At 50.4% G+C, this 21,979-nt stretch overlaps 1 protein-coding gene across 10 annotated transcripts in view; it reads left to right on the forward strand.

Moving 5' to 3' along the window:
* Positions 1–21,979, forward strand: part of SYNJ2 (synaptojanin 2) — a 117,754-nt gene that overhangs the window by 66,600 nt on the left and 29,175 nt on the right. For 9 of the 10 annotated variants that reach the window (XM_054492131.2, XM_063666764.1, XM_063666765.1 and 6 more), the window contains 9 exons: positions 6,659–6,720; positions 10,912–11,008; positions 13,602–13,774; positions 15,496–15,577; positions 16,301–16,450; positions 16,526–16,691; positions 18,146–18,337; positions 20,355–20,436; positions 21,241–21,381. In XM_054492131.2, the coding sequence (XP_054348106.1) occupies positions 6,659–6,720; positions 10,912–11,008; positions 13,602–13,774; positions 15,496–15,577; positions 16,301–16,450; positions 16,526–16,691; positions 18,146–18,337; positions 20,355–20,436; positions 21,241–21,381 (1,145 nt within the window). The remainder of the gene's footprint in view (positions 1–6,658; positions 6,721–10,911; positions 11,009–13,601; positions 13,775–15,495; positions 15,578–16,300; positions 16,451–16,525; positions 16,692–18,145; positions 18,338–20,354; positions 20,437–21,240; positions 21,382–21,979) is intronic. The other variant, XM_063666770.1, reaches the window with a different exon arrangement.

Here is a 21,979-nt window from a genome sequence, read left to right on the forward strand (position 1 = left end):
AGGGAGTGTCACTGGGTAGCTTCTTGAAGTCCTGGGCATGAAGGGAACGGGAGGACAGATAGGAGAGGTGAGCAGGGCTGGGTCAAGGGCCTGTGGATACTACACTGAGGAGTTTGCATCCCATACCAGCAGCTACTCAAGCAGTAATCCCCAACCTTGCTGCACAGAAGACTGTGCTGGGGAGCTTGAATAATCCTGATACCCAGGTTGATACCATACACATTAAGTCACAATATCTGGGGCCGGGAGCCAGGCAGCCGTCCTTTTTGAAGACCCGTGGGTGACTCCAGCGTGCAGAAAAGTATGGGAACCACTCGGTGCTGTGCTGGCAAGCCAGTTTTATTGGGGTCAGACTGGGTGCAGGGAGCTTTGGTTTGTAGCATTTGTCCATTGCTGTGGTGTAAATTCTCCCATCGTGGTCACTTTCAACCTACGGCTCCACATCACTGAGCTCAGAGTTGGGACCAGCTGGGTGCACCATCGGCTTGCAAGCCTGCAGGAGCTGGCTCCAGCACACGCTGGGCACTGCTAAAGGGCTGCAAGAGGTAGAGACACAATTAGACAGAAGTCTAGGAAGTGTTAGTTTGGAGGGGAAAGACACCAGATGGGAAGCCGTTGAGCTGAGATTTTCGGGTAGCCTTAAGTCTGGTAGGAGTGGTGGGGTACAGGGGAGAGGTGTGGAGGTGCTGTCTGCGATCCTTGGGCCTCTTGAGTGCTGATCGAGACTCTGCTGTGACTTCCACAGCCAGGAGTTCTCCAGACCCTGTCTGTCCTCATGGCTGTGTACCTAACCTCAGTCTCTGGTCTATAGGATTGAACTAATGACTTTAGGGGCCAGATAAGAGTAGCTGGCCCTTCGTCCACGGGGTGGAGGAGAAGGGAAGCTACAAAATGCAGTGACAGTGGTGGACCCTGCCCCCAGCTGCAGCTCATGCCTTTGGCTTCTGAAGCTCAGTGACCTCAGGACTAGGTGACACCAGAGAAGGTGGATGCTGGTCAGTGTTGGAGCAGGACAGAGGGGAGGAAGGATATGAGGCCCAAGGAACCCAGACAAAAGGGATGCATGGGGTGATGGAGGAAGAGCAAGCTCCCCTCCACTTTTGCCCAAGGCCTCACTGTGTTGCCTTTCCACCTGCTTAAAAGAAGCAGCTTAGGGTCATGACTCAGGGAGAAGCAGTTAGACAAGTCCAGTAATACAACTTGTTTAAGGGATAGAGGGACCCAGCCTGAGGCCCTGAGCCCAAGGAAGCAGCTGTGGCAAGCTGAGCCTGGTCATGGTGTCCCTGAGGCTCTGCAGGTATGGACATGCCGCTGCTGGTATGCACGCAGCTCTGCAGGTGGGAACACGGCTCTGCAGGTGTGGACATGGCTCTGCAGGTGTGCACGCGGCTCTGCAGGTATGCATGCAGCTCTGCAGGTGGGGACATGCCTCTGCCAGTATGCACGTGGCTCTGCAGGTGTGCACCTGGCTCTGCAGGTATGGACACAGCTCTGCAGGTGTGGACAGGGCTCTGCAATTGCGCATGCAGCTCTACAGGTGTGGATGCACCTCTGCAGGTGTGCACATGGCCCCTGGAGCTGTCTTCTCTGCTGTACCTTCTACCCCTTCATGGGCATTTGCAACCTGAGCCGAAAGGGAACATAACAAGTCCAGAAATAAGTCAAAACCAGAGCCACTCAAACTTCAGCATGTGTGCATAGGAATCTCCTGGAGGGCTTGTTAAAACACAGATCCCTGGTCCCACCCCTGGAGAGTCTGGCTCAGCAGATCTGGAGTGGGCCCAGGATTTTGCATTTCTAACAAGCACCCAGAGGAGGTCCAACGACTACACTTTGAGTACCACTGGTCTAGACTTACAGATCCTTTCTGCCCATTCCCTGCTCTGGTCATTCACCCAGGGGTGGTGCTCCTGACTTCTTAGTGCTCTGAGGTAGAAAGGTTTGTTGTCAGCAGTGATATTGGACTAGCCACTGCAGGGGATATTGACCATACCTGTGACAGTTGGGCCCAGCCCTGTCCACACGGAATGGTTGTCTAAGTCCAGGATGAAAGACAAGCCTGAGGCCTCAGAAAAGATATGCTGCAGCCTTTGTGCAGGCTGTGCCTTCTGCTGTGGGCAGCTGATTCCAGGGCATGCCATCTGCTTGCCACATTCCCTGAGTCCTCACTGATGTGGTTAAGGGGACCCCATCAAAGGCAGGTGCCTCATTTCACCCTGCTTTGCTGCCTGCTCCCTGGACTCAAGGGCATAGTTTCTGTCAAATTAATTTGCACTTGTGCAGACTTGTTAGAAACTTTGAAGTGCTTCTGGGTCTTTCCATGGGGGTCCTGGTTAGGTGTCATCACCCAGGGCAGGGGATTCAGCATCTCCCATCCCTTTCCTGCCTTTCCACGATACCCAATGGCATGTTGACTCGGAGGGCACTCAGTAACTGAGGAACAGACTACTGACTGATAATGCAGTTTATATGTTGACAGGGGAGCTATAGAGCCTGGGGATTGGACCCTGCTAGGTCCAGTCATCTGTGCGACAGTTTTTACCTAATTAAAAGAAGAGGCTTTGGGTTATGACTCAGGGAGAGACAGTTAGACATGTCCAGTAATAGAACTTGTCACGACGGAGAGCCAGGCTCCTTAGCCCTGGCCTGCCGAGCTTGTAGTCTCTTCTTACTGTGCTCCCATGGGAATGATCCTATAAACAGCTGCCGCTCATCCCTGAAGCCAGGGGAGATTTCTTGTGATGACTGACAGGCGACACAGAGCAGGTAGCCCCTCTCTTGGGTTTTAGCCCTTGGTGACCTCTCAGAGGATGGCTGAGGGGTACACCGAATCGCCGACTTCCCTTGGTGCAGGATGGAGCAGGCCTCTCGGTAGTGCAGCCATGAAAGTTTTCAAATTCTCTGAGATTTCCTCAGCCAGGTGTTGATGGCCATAGGGATAAAGGACAGAGGCAACACAGGCAGCAAAAAAAAAAAAAAAAAAAAAAACCCACAGGTTTGGGATGAGCCTTTCTTAGGAGCTCCATTAGCCAACAGCCAAGATGCCTCATTTTGCACTCACTTCACTTGTGACCAAAGTGTCTTAGGACCAAAAGGGATTTGGGACTTTGTTGAATTGTTTATATAAAAAAACCTGGCCGGGCACAATGGCTCAAGCCTGTAATCTCAGTACATTGAGAGGCCGAGGTGGGTGGATCACTTGAGCCCGGGAGTTTAAGACCAACCTGGGCAATATGGCGAAACCCCATCTCTACAAAAAAAAAAAAAAAAAAAGTAGCCAAGTGTTGTGGTGTGCACTTGTAGTCCCAGTTACTTGGGAGGCTGAGGTGGGAGGATCATTTGAACCTGGGAGGTTGAGGCTGCAGTGAGCCGTGATTGCACCACTGCATTCCAGCCTGGGCAACAGAGTAAGACCCTGTCTCAAAAAAAAAAAAAAAAAAAAAAAAAGAGAAGAAGAAGAAAAGAAAAGGAAACCTTCTCCGAGGAATCTCTAAATCTATTGCTGAGAAACCAGTTCTCTAGATGGGTGCTTTTCTTGAGTCTGAGATGGGGCAGTTGTATCACCTGTAGTGTTGAGTTATACAATGATACATGAAGCACGATAATAGCTGCATCTCATAACATAGATAAATCTGATGGCACTACTTTTACAACACTCAAACAGAAGCAAAACTAAAGAGTGCATTTTTAACAACTTATTCTTGAAATAATTTCAGACCTACAGAAAAAGTTTAAGAACAAGAGGGAATTCCCATATGTCCTTCACCCAGATTCACTAAATTTTAACCTTTTGCCACACACGTTATTATTTTTTGAACCGTTTGAGAGTAGGTTGCATATATCACGTCGGTGTTAGTCCATTTGCCTTGCTGTAAAGGAGTACCTGAGGCTGGGTAATTTATAAAGGAAAGAGGTTTATTTGGCTCGTGGTTCCGCAGGCTATACAGGAAGCATGGTGCCAGCATCTGCTTCTGGGGAGGGCCTCAGGAAGCTTACAGTCATCGTGGAAGAGGAAGGGGAGCCAGTGTGTCATATGATGAGGGAGGGAGCAAGGAGAGGGAGGTTGCAGGTTCCTTTAAACAACCAGCTCTCCTGTGAACCAGCAAGAACTCATTCATTACCATGGGGTTGTCACCAAGCTATTCATGAGGGATCTGCCCATATGATCCAAACACCTCCCCCCAGGCCCCACCTCCAACACTGGAGGTCACGTTTTAACGTGAGATTTGGAAGGGACACACATCCAAACCACGTCAGTGTCTCTTTACTTAAGTGCAAAATATACTCTCCTACATCACCATAGTATAGGTACACATTTGGGAAATTTAACATTGACAAAGTACTTCAATCTCATCTGCAGGCAATATTCCAAATTGATCACTTGTCTCAATGATGTCCTTTGAAGCACCTTCTCCCGCCTTGAGTCCAGCATCACATACTGCATTTTGTGGTCATGTCTCTAGTCTTTAATCTGCATCTGTTCCTCGGCTTTCCGTCTTTCAAAACATTGATGTTTTTGGAGAATGCAAGCCTTCTTTTCCATTAAGTTGAGGGTCCCTACCTTTACGTTTCCTAGTGTTTCATTATAATCACATTCAGTGTATGGATCCCTGACCAGAATGCTACCTACATGATGCTGTATCCTTCTCACGGTACCAGAACTGGAGGCACACGGTGTCCATCTGCCCCTCATTAGTGATGTTAATTTTGGTCACCCAGTCAAGGTGCTATTCAGTTTCTCCACTTACGGTTAATATGTTTTCCCTTTAACTAATCAGCAATCTATGGGAGACACTTTGAGACCATGCTGGTATCCTGCCTCTTACTAAACTTTCCCTTAAGATTTATCATCAACAGATAACTTTTGCTGAACAATTCTTTACTATGACAGTTGTAAAATGATGATTTTTAAATGATTTCCTCCAAATTTATCACTTGGTATTCTACTATAGAGCCCTCTCTTGTTCCCCATTCACCCACCTACACACCCACCCACCTGCACACTGATTCACCCATCTGTCACCCATTAACCCATCCATTCATCCACCCATCCACCCACCCATCCATCTACTTATCCACTCATCATCCACCTATCTATCCACCCATCCACCTATCTACCTACTTGTCTACCCACCATCCACCCATCCCTCTATCCAGCCAGTCATCCATCCATCCATCCAGTCATCCACCCATCCAGCCATCCAGCGATCCAGCCATCAATCCACCCAGCCATCCACCCATCCATGCACCCACCCATCCACCCACCCACTCACCCACTTACCTATCCATCCATCTTTCATCTACCCATTCACCCACCCATCCATCCATCCTCACATTCACCTGTGCATCCATCCACCCACCTATCCATCTACTGATGCATCCACTCATCCATCCATCCACCCACCCATCCCCATTCACCCATCCATCTATCCATTCAGTCACCCATCTATTCACCCATCCATCCATCCATCTCCCCATTCATCCATCCACCCATTATCCATCCATTCAGCCATCCACCCATTCATTCACCCATTCATCTATCCATCCATCTATCCATCCACTCACCCACCCACCTACCCATCCACCCATCTATCCATCCACTCAGCTATCCACCCATCCATCCATCCACCCACCCACCCACCCATCCATCCATCCACCCACCCACCCATCCATCCATCCACCCACACACCCATCCATCCATCCACCCACACACCCACCCACCCACCCATCCATCCACCCACCCACCCACCCACCCACCCATCCATCCGTCCATCCACCCACCCATCCATCCATCCGTCCGTCCATCCATCCATCCATCCATCCACTCAGCTATTCATCCATCCACCCACCCAGCTATTCATCCACCCACCCATCCATCCATCCACTCAGCTATTCATCCATCCATCCACCCACCCATCCATCCACTCAGCTATTCATTCATCCATCCATCCACCCACCCACCCATCCACCCAGCTATTCATCCATCCATCCATCCATCCATCTATTCACCCATCTAGTTATCATCAGTATAGATTCATGAATTTCTACTTTATTCATCAGGTTAAAATCCATTACTGTCCTCATATAGTTTGATGTTCAAATTTTCCCAGATTTGGCCAGTGAAAGCCCCTTTAAGCTGTCTCCAGCAACAATATGTATTTTAAATGTATTTTTTAAACTAAGTTGAGTATTAAATAAATAGTTCTATTAATAATAAGGCAAATTTGATCATTAGTATGACTCAGATTTTAGGGGGAAATTGGTGTCCCTGAAGGCATAAAGGAGGCTGAGAAGCAGGTTCTGTCTCCACAGTTGGCTTCACTGACCTCTGTGCTATCAGAGAGCTTAGGAGCTGACATCTGCCTCATCATCTTACCCTGGATCTGCTTCCTGTGGAAGAATTGCAGCAGACACGGTCATGTTGCAGTTAGGACTGGGCAGCAGCAAAGCCAGACTCGAGGCACCTAGACCTTAGTTTGGAGCACTGTTAGCTGAATCCAGAGAGCTCAGCCTTCCTGAGCCCTGAAGAGGCCACAGAGGTGGCCTAGTGGGTGCCACATGCAGCCTGGCTGGCAGTAAGAAGGAGAATGGGAAAAACCACGGCCTCCTTGGTTTGCAGAGCAGGAAGAATCACTATTGTTACTTCTCTTTGCTTTAGGTTGGCTCCCATCATCTGAGACTCCACAGAGGCCTGGAAGCCAATGCCCCTGCTTTCGACAGGTAGGGATTGTCTGACACCATCCAAGCCTGTCATTGTCATCCTTAGACGTCGTCCTCCCATCAGACACAAGGAAGAGGGTGCGACGGGAAAGGAAGGACCCTGAACCCTGAATCTAAAGCTGGTTTCCCTTTGGTCCTTTATACAAGAAGGGAGATGACAAAATGGGATTTTTACTTGTTCTCAGGTTTCCTGAAGGGAAATTAATTGAATGTTCAGGTAGCACTTTGTAATTATTTTATCTTATCAGTTTCTTGCAATGAGGCTTCATCTCTATGCCCTGGTTAATAAGGGATAATCTAAATTATAGGATATTTGAAGCTGTTTGTTTTTTGTTTTAAAATAATATAGAATAAATAAGTATAGAAAAGTATAAAGTGAAATATAAAAGTACCCTAACTCCCAGTTACCACTCTCAGAGATTTTACTATTAGTAGTTTTTTACATGTCACTCTAGAAAACAATTTTGGCATTTTTAATATATATATATATTTTTTTTTTAATACACAAATTGGATCTTAACACATTTACTGTTTTGCAGCTTGCTTAAGAAAAGCTGAGCTATCTGTAATATGTGTTTGAAATAATATCTTCTTAAAAGATTTGTTTATTTAATCTAAGTACTCAATATTTTAAAATTGTCTTAGTGAATATAGTAAAATTCTCGAAAGTAATGTTTTAAGTGTTTGAGTCATTCTACCTGAAGCTTTATTGAGACTTTAAGTTTGCTTTCATACTCTTGTTAAACATAACACTGGTCATATGATCCCAGATGTGACCCCCTGATTAGCGTATGACATGTAATGGGCTTTTTCTGTAACGAGATATTTAATCAAGTGTAGACAAGACCATTGCCTTTTCCAGAACGTTATTAGTATGTCCTAAGCATTCTACATGCGGAGTTCTTTCAGTTGACATTCATCTATACTAAATTGTCTTAGGAAATAGTGAACATGAAACTGAAAATGAAATTCTACCTGGCTAAGCTCGGTGGCTCAGATTTTAGGGGGTCGCCTGGGTGACAGAGCGAGACTCCATCTCAAAACAAAACAAACAAAAAACAAAAATATTCTACCCGAAGCTGACCCAAAACAAGAGGGAAGGGTCATGCTGGGTTCGCTTCAAAAACCCTCCTATGTTTAGGAGCTTTCTTAAAAAATACATACATCTAGTTGAAGCACGTTTGCATAGACTGCAGATTTTTCAGAATCCTGGTAATGCGTGGTGTGTGAGATGCACGTACCACAGAGAATGAGACCTCTCTCTTCTCACAAGCACCCCAGAAGCTGCCTTGCCCCTTGGAAAGCATTCCTAAATCTAGGGGTACACTTAGATCTCTTCTGCAAATCACAGGACAAGCTGCTGAAAGGGTGAGTCTTTCTACAGGCAGCTACTGTATTCAGGAAGTCTCCTCTGTAATGCTTCTTACCCACGACACTGGGCTGGAGGCAGGAGCCCTCCCGTTCCCTTGCAGGAGCTGCTGCTTTCATGTTCATTGCTGACTATGTTCCCCTCAATCGAGATAACATTTGGAAATAAGGTGACATGTCTGCCTAGTGGCCTCAGTGGGGCACCGTGCGGGTCCCCCTGAGAGCAGGCTGCCCAGGTCTTCGATGATGTCCCTGGACTGGCATGTGCATTGTCCTGGGTGCTTCCCAGTTCTCTTCTCTGGGACATCACTGTGCTCTCAAGAGTCGTGCAGTTCTCTGATGGATTTGGTTGAGAGTAAATCCTTTCTTTCCCCTGCAAAACCTTCACACAGATAGTTTTTCTCCCCAGAGGATGCTTGTTTTCCTTTGCCTGAGCTGCATGGGTGCCCCTGTTAGCCGAGGCGGTCTCTTGTCACTTTGCTCTGTGTGCTCTATATCTGAGGAGGGCTGTTTGTAGCAGGTCTTTGGCTGCAGCTGCTTGAGCGGGGTCTTGTCATCTCTGTGTGGTGATGAGTCTCAGTGGAAGGGCTAACCTTTCACGGGGCGGTGCCTCAGTCTCCCCTCACAGGACAGTGAACCCCTTCTCCTTCCCCGCCCCGCTCTGCGGGCGGCTGCTGTGCACATCAGGGTGTGCCGAACTCTTGGTCCCTCCCTGAAGATGAGAAGGATGCTTCCAAATAGAAATCTGATTCCTCAGTGTCCTGAAAAACTCCTGTTTTCCAAGAAGCTTCGTATGACAGTAACCCGTAGGCAGGGGAAGTGAAAAAAAGGCCTCAATGCTCAGGGTGACCAAGGAAGAAGCCTGTACGCCGCCGACCTTGCTGCTGGTGCCAGCGCCCCCTTACGCCCTGGGTGCCAGCGCCCCCTTACCTGGGTCAGCAGGGCCTCTCAGCTCACCAATAACGAGCATTTTACAATAAAGGGAAGGAAAGAGGAACCACCTCCCACACACCTAGCACTGTCCTTGTCACTTTCACTTGTCTTCTTAGTCCTCCTCGCCATTCTCCGCAGGAGGGGAAGTAGCCCTGCTTTATAGATGAAGGAGCCAGCTCAGAGGGGATGAATCATTTGATCAGGGGAGTTTGGGGTTGGGACAGCACAGAGTAATGATGAGGAATAGTGAGTAATAATGAGTAATAACAGTTTCCTTCTGGCCCTGGGCTTTGGAACCAGTTGAGAAGAAGGGGCAGGAATGAGAAAGGCAGAGATCAGAAATGGGCCTTGTTTCTGATGAGCCACATTGTGGGATGTGGCTTGGATGTGTGGCCACGGTGGGCTCCCTCACCAGGGGCAGAGCCTGCACGTGTCAGAGCCAGGCCTGGGATGCACCTTCTCTGGGCAGACCGACCCAAAAGAAAGCCCACAAGGGCTGAGCCACACACAGCCCGCCCCAGGGCTGCCTGGAGTTGCACGTGGAGATGGGAGCCCCGGAGGGTGCTCGCCCTTAACTTAGGCCAGGGAGTCCGCAGGCGAGCCTAACTTCAAACTACCCGCTTCAAAATCCATATTCTTTCTACTACTGTCCCTTAAAGTTAGTAAGAGAATGTTTTCTCTTATTGCATAAGAAAAAAAAATGATTTTTTTCATGATCATTATTAGCTCTTTAAAAAATTCCGCTCATAAACGTGTCATCACAGAAATTTGGAAAAGAGAAAGATGTTTAAAGAAGAAAAGAACTTAAATCATATAAAATTCTACCACTTTTGACATCATGTGTTTTTTTTTCCAGTGTTTTTTTATATTTAGGCATAAAGATTGCACCATTAAATGATGATTTGACATCTGCTTTTTGCATTGTATCATTTCCCTATGTTTTGTTTAAGGCACTACATTTCAACATGTTTAAATTTGAAATGTAAGGTTACTTTAAAAAGCTGGTGATCAAGGATAAATATTGGAATCTCTCACTAATATTTCAACATACATATTTAGAAAGTAGCTTCCAATATAAGGAGTGTTTTCCAAAGCCTGCAAGTTTTGTTGTATCTCCTTGTTGTGGTTTAGCATAATGAAATACAGCACTTAGATTGAAAACAGGATGCTGAGTTGAGAGCTTTCCTGCCAGTTGTTCTAGTTTTGAGAAGGATGGGTACCAAGCAAAATAAGAGATTCATTTCACATATGTGCACATTGCATGTGTAAGACTCTAGGCCAGGCGCGGTGGCTTATGCCTGTAATCCCAACACTTTGGGAGGCTGAGGTGGGAAGATAGCTTGAAGCCAGGAGTTCAAGACCAGCCTGGGCAACATAGCAAGACCCTGTCTCTCTGAAAAATAAATAAGTAAAAATTAACCAGATGTGGTGGCATGCACCTGTAGTCCCTACTCCTTGAGAGGCTGAGGTGGGAGAACTGCTTGAGCCCAGGAGTTTGAGGCAGCAGTGAGCTATGATCGTGCCACTGCACTCTAGCCTGGACAACAGACTGAGATCCTGTCTCAAACACAAAATTCTGTTGATGAAAGGTCAGGTTAGGGTCCTAGATTTAATGGGAGGTGCTTTATAGAAAGTGCAGCGTATCCTTTGTCTGATTCCAAACTCATGTAGAAGTCTATGCTAGCTAGTAGTAATGGCAGCTGGGAGGCACAGGTTCTCTCCACCCAGGCTCATTTTCCACGCTTTGGGTCATGGGGGACAGCTGGTCCTGGACTCTGGCACTAAGAAAGCATGACTACTTCTGCCCTGTCTTCCCTTGAGGGGCAGAACAGGGCAGAGTCTGCGCCTGTGCCTGTGCCCAGCATCACGCCCACCCCACTGCCTTTGCAGGCACATGGTGCTTCTGAAGGAGCAGTACGGGCAGCAGGTGGTCGTGAACCTTCTGGGAAGCAGAGGCGGAGAGGAGGTGCTCAACAGAGCCTTCAAGGTAAGGCCAGGCTGCCCTCTCCACGGCTGGGCTGGGCGGCGGGTGGCCATGGTGGAGCCTTGAGCCTGGAGGTGGCTCCTGCAGGGACTGAAGCTGACAGCCCAGCCCTCCTTCGTTTCCTGAGGCTTCCCCTGCATTCCGACCAGTGAACACGGCAGTGCTTGGTGACTCGGGCCCTCATACAGTGAGTGTAATTTCTTTTTTTTTTTTTTTTTAAGACAGAGTTTGGCTCTTGTTGCCCAGGCTGGAGTGCAGTAGTGCAATCTCAGCTCACTGCAACCTCTGCCTCCCAGGTACAAGCGATTCTTCTCCCTCAGCCTCCCAAGTAGCTGGGATTACCGGCGCCCACCACCATGCCTGGCTCATGTTTGTATTTTTAGTAGAGACGGGGCTTCGCCATGTTGGTGAGGCTGGTCAAGAACTCCTGACCTCAACTGATCCACCCGCCTCGGCCTCCCAATGTGCTGGGATTACAGGCGTGAGCCACCACGCCCGGCCTAGTGAGTGTAATTTCTGTGAGCTGATGGTTGGGAGAATTTGCTCAAAGTCAAAACAGAGCATCTCCTGTCCCCAGCCATGTGTCCCTTACCCTCCCCATGGAGCTTCGAGGGCTTCTGACCTCTCAAGGTGTCCCTCTCAGTCCAGCCCAGGAGCAGGCGGGCCTCCCCTTCTGCCCTGGCTGGTCCTGGGTGAGTTCCCCCAGCCCCACAGGGCACCCGGCCTCAGAGCTCAGGAGCAGGAGCTTCGGTGGCTTTCCCCTGCTTGCCGGCTGGCCTTCAAATTTCCCCCTCTTCCTCGGGCTCCCATGGCAGCTCCCGGACCTGCTGCTGCTGGGCTCCTGTGGGCTCCTTCAGGCTTCCCTGGGGGCTTTTCCTGGCGATCCTGGACAGAGATCCTGGGCAGGGTCTATCCCTGTGCATAGATCCCAGGCCTCCAGCCCCCGCCCCCTGCTCCCCAGGCGCAAGACGTTCCAGAATGAGCCATGGGGGCTCCTGGTTCCTTTACCAGCCTCCATGTCCCCTGCCTAATAGAGGAAAACTCTCTCGTTGTTTAAAGCTCAAAGATATCCGTTACGGAGAGAGCTCAAAGTCGCCTCACTGGGGGTGAGGGCGATCTCTGAGCCTTTCCCTCTGCTTAGAAACGCCACATGCTCGTGCTCAGAGCAGGCACTTCCTGGTTGCAAGTTTTATTTGGCCAGACCTGCTTTTCCTGTTTGGTTTGTTGCTATTAGCAACAAGCTCCAGAAGTGTCTCCCTTCCCACCCATCTTGGCAGTGATGCTGGCTGCTAATTTGAAGGAAGAAGGAAAAAAAAAAGCTAAAAAATAAGAATAATAATAAGAACCCTAAGTCTTTTTCCCCTATGCCTTGAGTTGTGGCCCCTCCCATCAGTGGGTGAAGTGCCCGGCACTGCTGAGGGCAGGAGATGGCAGCCACCTCATGCGGGGAAGGGTGGGCTCCTGGCCAGGTAGGGAGGGGCACTCTAGCTGGAGACCTGGGTCATGGCCCTGCCTGGGGTGGCCCTCAGCCACATCAGCTCGGCCCAGACCAAGGTTGGCGGCCTGGCAGCCTGCCCAGGGCCTAGGGGCCATCAGTCCTGCTGGATGAAGCACTGGCTGTGGAATGCATGGCACTGAGCCACCAGGCACTGTTGGGCTCCTCCAGCTTCTTGCTCACAGCAAGACTTGCTTGATGATGGCAGCATTGCATTGATTTACACTCACGCCTATCACAGGCAGTCACATTGAGTCAGATCAGATGACCCCCAAGTCCTTCTAGTCCTTCCAAGTCACTAGGACCTCTGGCTGGGCAGAGGCTGGACTGGCCTGACCTGAAGCCGCAAGGGCATGGGTGCAGGTTGTGAGAGGCCTGGAAGCCGGGTGGCCTGGGTAGGCGGACAGTTTGTCCTTCATCACGGGGCTCTCTGGGGAGAAAGCCAGGGAGCTGCCAGGCCAGAGAAGCCTCATATGGAAGGGAGGGCTCTTAAGGGCATCCTGGTGCCATCAGCAGTCCCTTGCCCTGCTTCCCATCTCTCCCCACCTTCACTCTGGCTCCCTGACCATCCTGAAGTAGCATCAGGATGTGGGACCCAACTGGGCCACTTCAGCTGGAGACTTGGTCTCTTCAGAGCACAGCCACCAGAGGCTGGTGCGCCGCAGGATGCGGCTGGTTACAGGGCAACGGGGAGCTGGATTATGAGCTCTGCAGCCTGCCGCAGCACTGCTGTCTCCGAGGGCCTGGGGCACCTGGGCCATCTGAAGAACAGAGCAGTCCTTCCTCACCTGTGACCTCCGGAGAGCCCTGCAGGAGTATGATCTCTCCAGGGAGCCACACCTGCTCTGGCTTCTTTTGCCCAAGGGGGACCTTCTGCCCTTTCGCAGGCAAGATGCTCTTTGTGGGTTTTGTCCCCCCAGGGCCTTTGTCCTGTGATTCCCTTTCGGGGTCAACTGCCTGGTCCACTGTGAGCTTCCAGCTAAAGCACATCCTGCGGCGAGTCACCTTGGTTAGCCGCACATGTCAAGCTATGCAAGGAGCTTGCCCTCCTCGTCCTCCCTTCCATCTGCTCCCCTCACCGCCCTCCCCTCCTCTTTTCAGAAGCTGCTCTGGGCTTCTTGCCACGCGGGCGACACGCCTATGATCAATTTTGACTTCCATCAGTTTGCCAAAGGCGGGAAGCTAGAGAAATTGGAGACCCTCTTGAGGCCACAGTTAAAGCTGCACTGGGAAGACTTCGATGTGTTCACAAAGGGGGAGAACATCAGTCCACGGTGAGGCTCGCTGCACTCTGTGCCACGTCTTCTGCTGGGGGGGACGCGTCAGTCCACGGTGAGGCTCGCTGCACGCTGTGCCACGTCTTCTGCTGGGGGGAAGCGTCAGTCCACGGTGAGGCTCGCTGCACGCCGCGCCTTCTGCTGGGTGAGGCGGCAGAGGGGCCACGCCGTCTAGGACATGCGCCCTATGAGGGGCAGCTTCCTTCCCTCCCCACTCAGTTACCCTTGTGGTTTCCTGGGTCATAAGCTTGGCGACGCCAGGAATCTTGGGTTCCAGCTTCTCCTCTCCCTTCCCACGATTGGAGACAGGCTTTTGAATTTCTCAAGGAGATGTTGAGGCATGGTTTTCTGGCAAAAGAAATGAACTAATAAGGGGGACTGCATTAAAACATGGAGCTCCACGCTGTGACGCAGGCCTGTGAGAGTGAGGGCCACAGTCACGGTGGGATGGCTGGCATAAACTTAGATTGCTCGAGGAGACCAGGACTTCCCTGTTCAGAGCAGAGGAGAAAAACGAAGTCCAGTTCCCTCAGGTCACGTGCAGGGGGTCCTCGTTATTTGCAGATTCCATATTGGCTTATTTACCTATTCCTTAAAACTTATTTGTCACCCCAAAATCAGTACTCAAAACAGACGTGTGCAGAGCAGTGACAATTTGAGTCACATGTACATGCTCCCAGCTGAGATCAAACAAGGTGATACTCTGTCTTCATATTTCAGCCCTTGTATGTAAACAAGTGTCCTTTTTGAGATTTAGTACCATGTTTTTCACATTTGTGGGGTCTTTGTTAGGGGCCCCCCTTTGTTCAGGGATCTCATGGTTTAGAATGGCCCCAAGCATTGTGCTGAAGAGCTGTCTAGTACTTCTGAGCACAAGAAGGTGGTGGTGATGTGCCTTATGGAGAAAATGCACGTTAAGATAAGCTTTGTCCCTATATGAGCTACAGTGCTGTTGGCCATGGTTCAGCGTTAATTAAGCATATATATATATTCAATAAGGTGTCTTTATATGGAAACATACATAAAACAAGGTTGTATATTGATCAGTTGATGAAAACGTGACCAGAGGTTTGCAGAAACCTAACCCTATATTTCCCCTAGGAGCGATAGTTCTGTGTTCATGTCCAATTCAGTGTTCCTACAACTTTATAGAACATAACTGCTATAAATAACAAGGACCAGCTAAATTTAAAATGACCCAGCTGTGCAGGCTGCTGAGTGTGTGTCCTGGGGTGTGCCTGCCTTTCCAGCAGTGCTGGGGATCCACTGGGATGGACACTGGGGTTTCTGGGGGGCTATTGGTAAGAAGGTGAGGGGTTCCCTCTTAGAATATGTTTCCTCATGCCTGTAATCCCAGCACTTTGGAAGGCTGAGGCGGGCGGATCATGAGGTCAGGAGTTCGAGACCAGCCTGGCCAATGTGGTGGAACACCGTCTCTACTAAAAATACAAAAATTAGCCGGGTGTGATGGCACGCACCTGTAGTCCCAGCTACTTGGAAGGCTGAGACAGGAGAATCGCTTGAACCCGGGAGACGGAGGTTGCAGTGAGCCAAGATCGTGCCATTGCACTCCAGCTTGGGTGACAGAGTGAGACTCTGTCTCAAAAAAAAACAACCATGTTTCCTTGGGAGTTGACAGTCAGACATGGGCCTCTGTGCTATGGCCACTGCTTCTTTGAACACAACATATAACCATTTACATTTCTTCTTGTCCTAAGTTTTCAGAAAGGCACTTTGCGGATGAACTGTCTCGACTGCCTGGACCGAACCAACACTGTGCAGAGCTTCATTGCGCTCGAGGTGTGTCCCTGCCACAGCCTTTTCGGCCATCTGTGCCAGGTCCTGTGACTTCAGCTGGACAGGCTGGGCTGAGCACCTTTAGTGGCAAGATGAGGGTGGCATCACCGAGACAACTTTCTAACTATGGGGAAGGTGGACAGGGAAACACTGGGACATCCAGAGAAGGGTTCCCCAGGAGGCTGCTTTCTCTGTCATAGGCATGCTTTCTCACACCCTCTTGTGAAATGCATCCCAGACATGGTGGCCCAAAGGCTCCTAGGGAACAGCAGTTGTGTGTAATGATTATCGTGGATGCACCATTGGCCAAAGGCAGTGTGAGGCTGGCCGGATGAGGCTGGATTTGAAGCCGGGGAGGGAGACCTGGGTCTGCATGGCCCCAGCTGCCTGGTTGACCTCTCCTGGCTGGGTGGTCAGGGGTAGGGTCAGCACCCCCTGCTGTCCACCACTGTTTGCTCTTCAGCCTCTGGCATTGGGCGGGGTGGGGTGGGGGAGCGGTCAGGTGTCAGGGGGTGAGAGGAGGGCTTGGGTGGACCCTATAGATAAAGTTGGGGTGAGGTGTGGGAAGTCACTCTCTGCTGTAGGAACTCCTCATCCTCTGGAGGGCACAGGGTCTTCCAGGGCACAGCGTAATCCACAGGATACCGAATGAGGAACCTCCTGGGACAGTGGCTGCAGGGCCTCTGTGGGAGAAGCCAGTGACAGCCATCCCTTATTCCTCCCCAGGTCCTGCATCTGCAGCTCGAGACCCTGGGGCTGAGTTCAAAACCCATCGTTGACCGCTTTGTGGAGTCCTTCAAAGCCATGTGGTCTCTGAATGGCCACAGCCTGAGCAAGGTGTTCACAGGCAGCAGGGCCCTGGAAGGGAAGGCCAAGGTAGGGCCCCGCCGAGGGGGCAGGGTGGGGGCCCCAGGGACCCCCCTCACGGCCTTCGGTCTGGGCTCTCGGCAGGTGGGGAAGCTGAAGGATGGAGCCCGGTCCATGTCTCGAACCATCCAGTCCAACTTCTTCGACGGGGTGAAGCAGGAGGCCATCAAGCTGCTGCTGGTTGGGGACGTCTATGGCGAGGAGGTGGCAGACAAAGGGGGCATGCTGCTGGACAGCACGGCGCTCCTGGGTAGGGCCCGCCGCGGACAGGGGGAGGCGGGGAGGCGGGGTGCTTCTCGACCCCACGTTCCCACCGCCTCTGTGCTATCCAGAGAGTGGGTGGCAGAGGTGCCTGGGGTCTGAGCGGTGGACCATGCACCTTGCAGCTGTCACTGCCTCTCCCGGGAGCCTGTGCTTTCCAGCTGGGCCTGGGAGCTCGCGCTTCCTCTGTCTCGGCTTGGACTGTGTTTCCATCCCGAGAAGCGGGAGACACCAGGCGGGCTCAGCGAGAGGCCATGCACTCTCCTAAACGCATCAGTGCCTTTGAACGCTAACCCACTCCAGAAACTTCCTCAGCTGCCTGGGCTCTTGGGCCGTTAGCAGGTGATGTTGGCTTTGGGAGCTTCCCATGAAGTTGGCCTCCAGTTTCTGTTTTGGCCCCTGAGGACCCTGTAGAAACAGAGGAGGAGGATGCTGTCACCCCCCGGGGATGAGGGCACCTTCTGGTCTCAGCGGCAAGACATCGTGATTCCATCAACATAGGAGGTTCCTTTGGGAGCATTTTAATGGCATCTTCTTACCTGAGCCTGTAAACATATTAGGTCTCACGGAAAAGGAGGAGAAACGCAGCATTTTTCCTTATAAGAATGTACAAGTGTCACTTTAGAAATGTCAGGTGCTTTTGAAAAATGAACTAGCCTATGCTTAAAATGGGTTCATGTCCCTTTTCCACTCTCGCCGTCACTGGGGGAGCTCTTATTTGGCTTCCGATAGGCACGGTGATATTTAGTTTCTACTCTGGAAACAGTGCCAGCTCTGTAAAAGGTGAATGAAGCTCCATGTTGTACAGTGAGTCTTATTTAATAGCAAGGCAGACATGAGTTAGATTTCGTTTATGTCACAAGTTTAAAAGATAGGAATATATTTTGGCTATCTAGAGGATGGAGATGGTTCTGTGTAGTGACTTTTTAAAGCCTTAAGTCTGGGGCAAAACAAAACATATCAGACATGCAGGCTGGAAGGCAGAGGATGCAAAGGTGGCTGTCTGGGTTGGTAAGACACTTAAAGTTATAGTGTATATGGGCACATATACAATGAAATATGGTCAGTTACAGCATGCCCTTGCTTAAATTCCTATGCGTTCTTCTTCTACGGAGTGGACAGTGAGGACACGGCTTTTCCTCGTCGTGTCTGAGATCCCTATGATCTGATGTCCCATGGCTTCTGGCTTCAGTTGGGGGCAGGGGTATAGACAGTGAGTTTCCAGTCTTATGTTTTCATGCCTTTATTGCAGAAATGCCATAAGGGAAGCACCATGGTGACCGTGGTTTTAAGCCTTTTGTCGTCTTCCTAAGGAGCATACCCTGGTTTATCTCTAGAGGCTCATGAACCATCTGTCTCTGCCAGGCAGCCTCTTCTGTCTTTTTGGAGGATGCCTGAGCTTTGGAACTGCAAAGAAATGTGCCTTTTTATGCCTCCTAACAGTGACTCCCAGGATCCTGAAAGCTATGACTGAGCGTCAGTCCGAATTCACAAATTTCAAGCGGATCCGGATTGCTATGGGGACCTGGAACGTGAACGGAGGAAAGCAGTTCCGGAGCAACCTGCTCAGGACGGCGGAGCTGACCGACTGGCTGCTCGACTCGCCCCAGCTCTCGGGAGCTACCGACTCCCAGGGTGAGGGCAGTGACTTCAGGGGAGACAAAATCCAATTGCACCTAACCTGACATGTCACGCTTGACCCTTTAGTGGCCATCGTCTTGGGGAATTTCGTCTTTGGTGTTTTCCCTCCTCACAATGTTTAAATAGCACCGTGGTCTGACTCTCAAGAATGCTGCCTTGCAAGTAACTGACTTTTTTCCTTTCCCAAATGTTTAGAAGTTTAGCAGATGGTGAATCTCTCTTTTCTCTTTGCATACAGTGATGGTGAAGTCTTAGGCTTTCATCAATAGAATCTTTTTGTCACCAGGCGAAAGGTGTGGCTTCTAGGGCCATGTAACTGTGAGGTTGGGAGCCAAGCCTGTCTTCAGTGTTTTGTTTTTGTTTTTTGTTTTGTTTTGTTGTTGTTTGTTTTTTTGAGATGAGTTTCACTCTTGTCACCTGGGCTAGAGTGTAGTGACGCAATCTCGGCTCACTGCAACCTCCAACTCCAAGGTTCAAGCAATTATCCTGCCTCAGCCTCCTGAGCAGCTGGGATTACAGGCGCCCGCCACCATGCCCAGCTAATTTTTGTATTTTTAGTAGAGACGGGGTTTTGCCATGTTGGCCAGGCTAGCCTCGAACTCCTGACCTCAGGTGATCCCTCTGCCACAGCCTCCCAAAGTGCTGGGATTACAGGCATGCACCACCGCGCCTGGCCCTGCCTTCAGTGTTGATATTGACCAAGAACAGCTCATCCCTGCTTCTCCCCAAACCAACTCTATTCATCTGCTTTAAGTAGTCACAAAATAATTCATGTGCTATTTAGGAATAAAATAATTCCAAATGTTGACACCTCACCTTTTATCTTGTAAGATACACTATTGAATGGCCCCAGAACTTAGGATCTGAAGAATAAGTGATTCTTGTCCAGTCAGCGTTGACTCCAGGGCCTTGGGTTTTTTTGTTGTTGTTGTTGTTGTTTTTGCTTCCTCAGACTCAGGAACTTGTGGTTCAGTGGTTCAGGTTTTTGCCCGTTGGTAAGTGACCTGTGTTCTAGCTGACAGGCAGTGGCCCATGTGTACATTCGTGCCCCACAGCTGCCTGGGTGGTGCCCAGAGCCCCATCCCTTCCTGTGCACACACCGTCTGCGCCCTCCTTTCTGCCTCCGAGGGCAGGTGGCAGAGTCCACCATTCAGAGCCACTGGGGCTCTCTGTCGGTGGTAGCCTGGGTTGCTGCTTGTGGTGCCTCCAGAAGCCATTCAGGATGCCCTCCGGAGCAGGCCCATCAACGCGGAGAGTGCTTAGCACAGCCATGGCTCAAGAGCCGTCCCTCCCCTCCCGACTGAAGTGACTCCTCTTCTTTTCCCTGCAGGAAAGTGGGCATGTTTTTAGCAAGCTGGCTGGTGTTTTGCAGGGGATCTTTTTGGGGTAGACACTAGCAGGCTCCCCAGCAGTCCCACTAGAGATACACCAGGTTCCAGAGAAGGAAAGGAGTGCTGTGGTTACTGTTGCCAAGCAGATCAGACAGAGGGACGGGGATTGTTTTATTTAAAAAAAAAATAAAGCTTTAAGTCAGGGAAACTAGAGGTTCCAGGTTGCCCATTGTGGCCAACAGAGAAGGAAGTGGACAGCCTGCCTGGCCTCTCGCTGACAGAGGCCACATCCTCCTGGCTGGACCCTGGGGAGGTGGGCCTCTCACTTTCTGCAGCAGCTGGAGCCATGGCTGGGCTTGGTGGCTCAGGAGCCTGGGTGTCAGAGGTCGTGACTGGAGAGATTCAGTCAATGGCTACAAGGTTATATTAAACTCTGACCTCCCCTGTGCAAAGGGAACAGAATGGACGGAGGGCCCCTCTGGGCTCACTGTGCTACATTTAAGCCAGGCATTTCTGAAGCAGATTCCACTGGGGCAGTTCCCAGCAGCAATGGTGGCCACCTGGAGCTGGACTCAGGCAGTGGACAACATGACTCGGGAGAGGGGACTGGGGAGCCCCATGAACTCGTAATGCAGGACTTGGCGGTTCTGACTTCTGTCATCTCTTGCCTTGCTCCCCAGATGACAGCAGCCCAGCTGACATATTTGCTGTGGGGTTTGAAGAGATGGTGGAATTGAGCGCAGGGAATATTGTCAATGCCAGGTAAGGAGCCAGGTGTGCGGGGCCGGGCAGGGACTTCCTGAGTCAGGTGCCTGGCTGGGAGCAGAGCCTCTGAGGCTCTCTGGGAGCCAGCCTGCTTCTGAGCCAGCTAAGCTGTAGCCCTGGCTGTGTGGGGATCTCTCACCTGGCTCCTTCTCTATGCTCACACATGCACCGCCCTGTTCTTTCTCTGCTACTTAGGAAGTAAAAGGAAGGGCTGATGATTGCTGTGTTTTCTCTGTGGTGCTCTGGCCTCGGCCACTTGTTGAGGCTAATTTACGCTGCCAGAGGGAGCTGGCATGTGTGGACCTGGGGTGCAGGGGAAGGGCAGGGCTGGGACTGGGAGAGTGGTTGACTCATGTTTCCTGGGGAGACGTGAGAAAGTGTGAGTGCCGGGAAGAGGTACTTTCCTCCTGCACGCCAGGGCAAAGGAAAAAATCAAAACCACTGGATTTTTATTTGATATGAAGTCAACTGGACATTCCCCCCACCCCCTGCTAAACTGGCCTGACTTTATTTTAAGGAACTTTCTGAACAAATAAATAAGACTGACTCTGTGGGGCTGCTATGAGAAGGTCCTGGGTTGGGTTTCAGGGGTCAAGGAAGGGCTGCTGTGATGTGTGAGACATAGCCAAAAACACCCAGATCCTCCACTAGAAGAAGGAAAGCATGACACTAATATTGGGGTGCGGGCAGTGTGAAATCAGTTCTGCAACCAGAATAGGCTTGGGCTGGAGCATTTGGTAGGTGGGAGATAGATGTACTTACAGCCAGCTGTAAACAGCATCCTTTCCTTTTCTCTTCCAGTACTACCAACAAGAAGATGTGGGGTGAACAGCTTCAGAAAGCCATCTCACGCTCTCATAGATACATTCTGTTGACTTCGGCACAGCTGGTGGGCGTCTGTCTTTATATCTTTGTACGTCCATACCATGTCCCGTTCATCAGGTAAGAACATTCCGTTTACACACATCTGGGGAACAAGGGGTTGTTAGTCTTTTGTGTTTTGTTCTTTGACTTCCTCCTCCTCCCCCATCCCCTTCTGTAACAGGAATCGGGACTTACCATTATTTTAGATAAATGTAGCAAAACCCCCTAGGAAAAACTGGGCTGAATAGTATATTGTCAAGCGATTAAAAAGCCACCATGGGAAACGTCTAACTCAGGAAGCTGAACTCTTAGAAAGAGTGTTACATGATTGTCATCGCCCAAGCTCAATTCCGTGCAAGGAAAAGGGTTCCTTGTTGGAATCTTACAGACAGGAAACCTCTGACCAAGAGCTGAGTAACTCACTGGGAAATGCCAACTCTTTTGTCTCTTTTTAAAAGAATTCTAAGTAGAATGTGTGGGCCTCTACAACTGTGACCTCATGGTCATTTCTCCAAGGTGCATGCTTTGTGAGCATCAGAAAGGGGGCGAGCTTAGGGGCTGCATTCCTCTTGGGCTGTGGGTGTGGGTGTTTGGATGCTGGAGGAACTCATCTCTTCCCCAGCTTGCGGTTGGCCTTATCTTACCACCTGAGCCTACTCATGGCTTTCGAATTTCC

Source organism: Pongo pygmaeus, chromosome 5 (genome assembly GCF_028885625.2).
Source record: "Pongo pygmaeus isolate AG05252 chromosome 5, NHGRI_mPonPyg2-v2.0_pri, whole genome shotgun sequence".
Classification (NCBI taxonomy): Eukaryota; Metazoa; Chordata; class Mammalia; order Primates; family Hominidae; genus Pongo; species Pongo pygmaeus.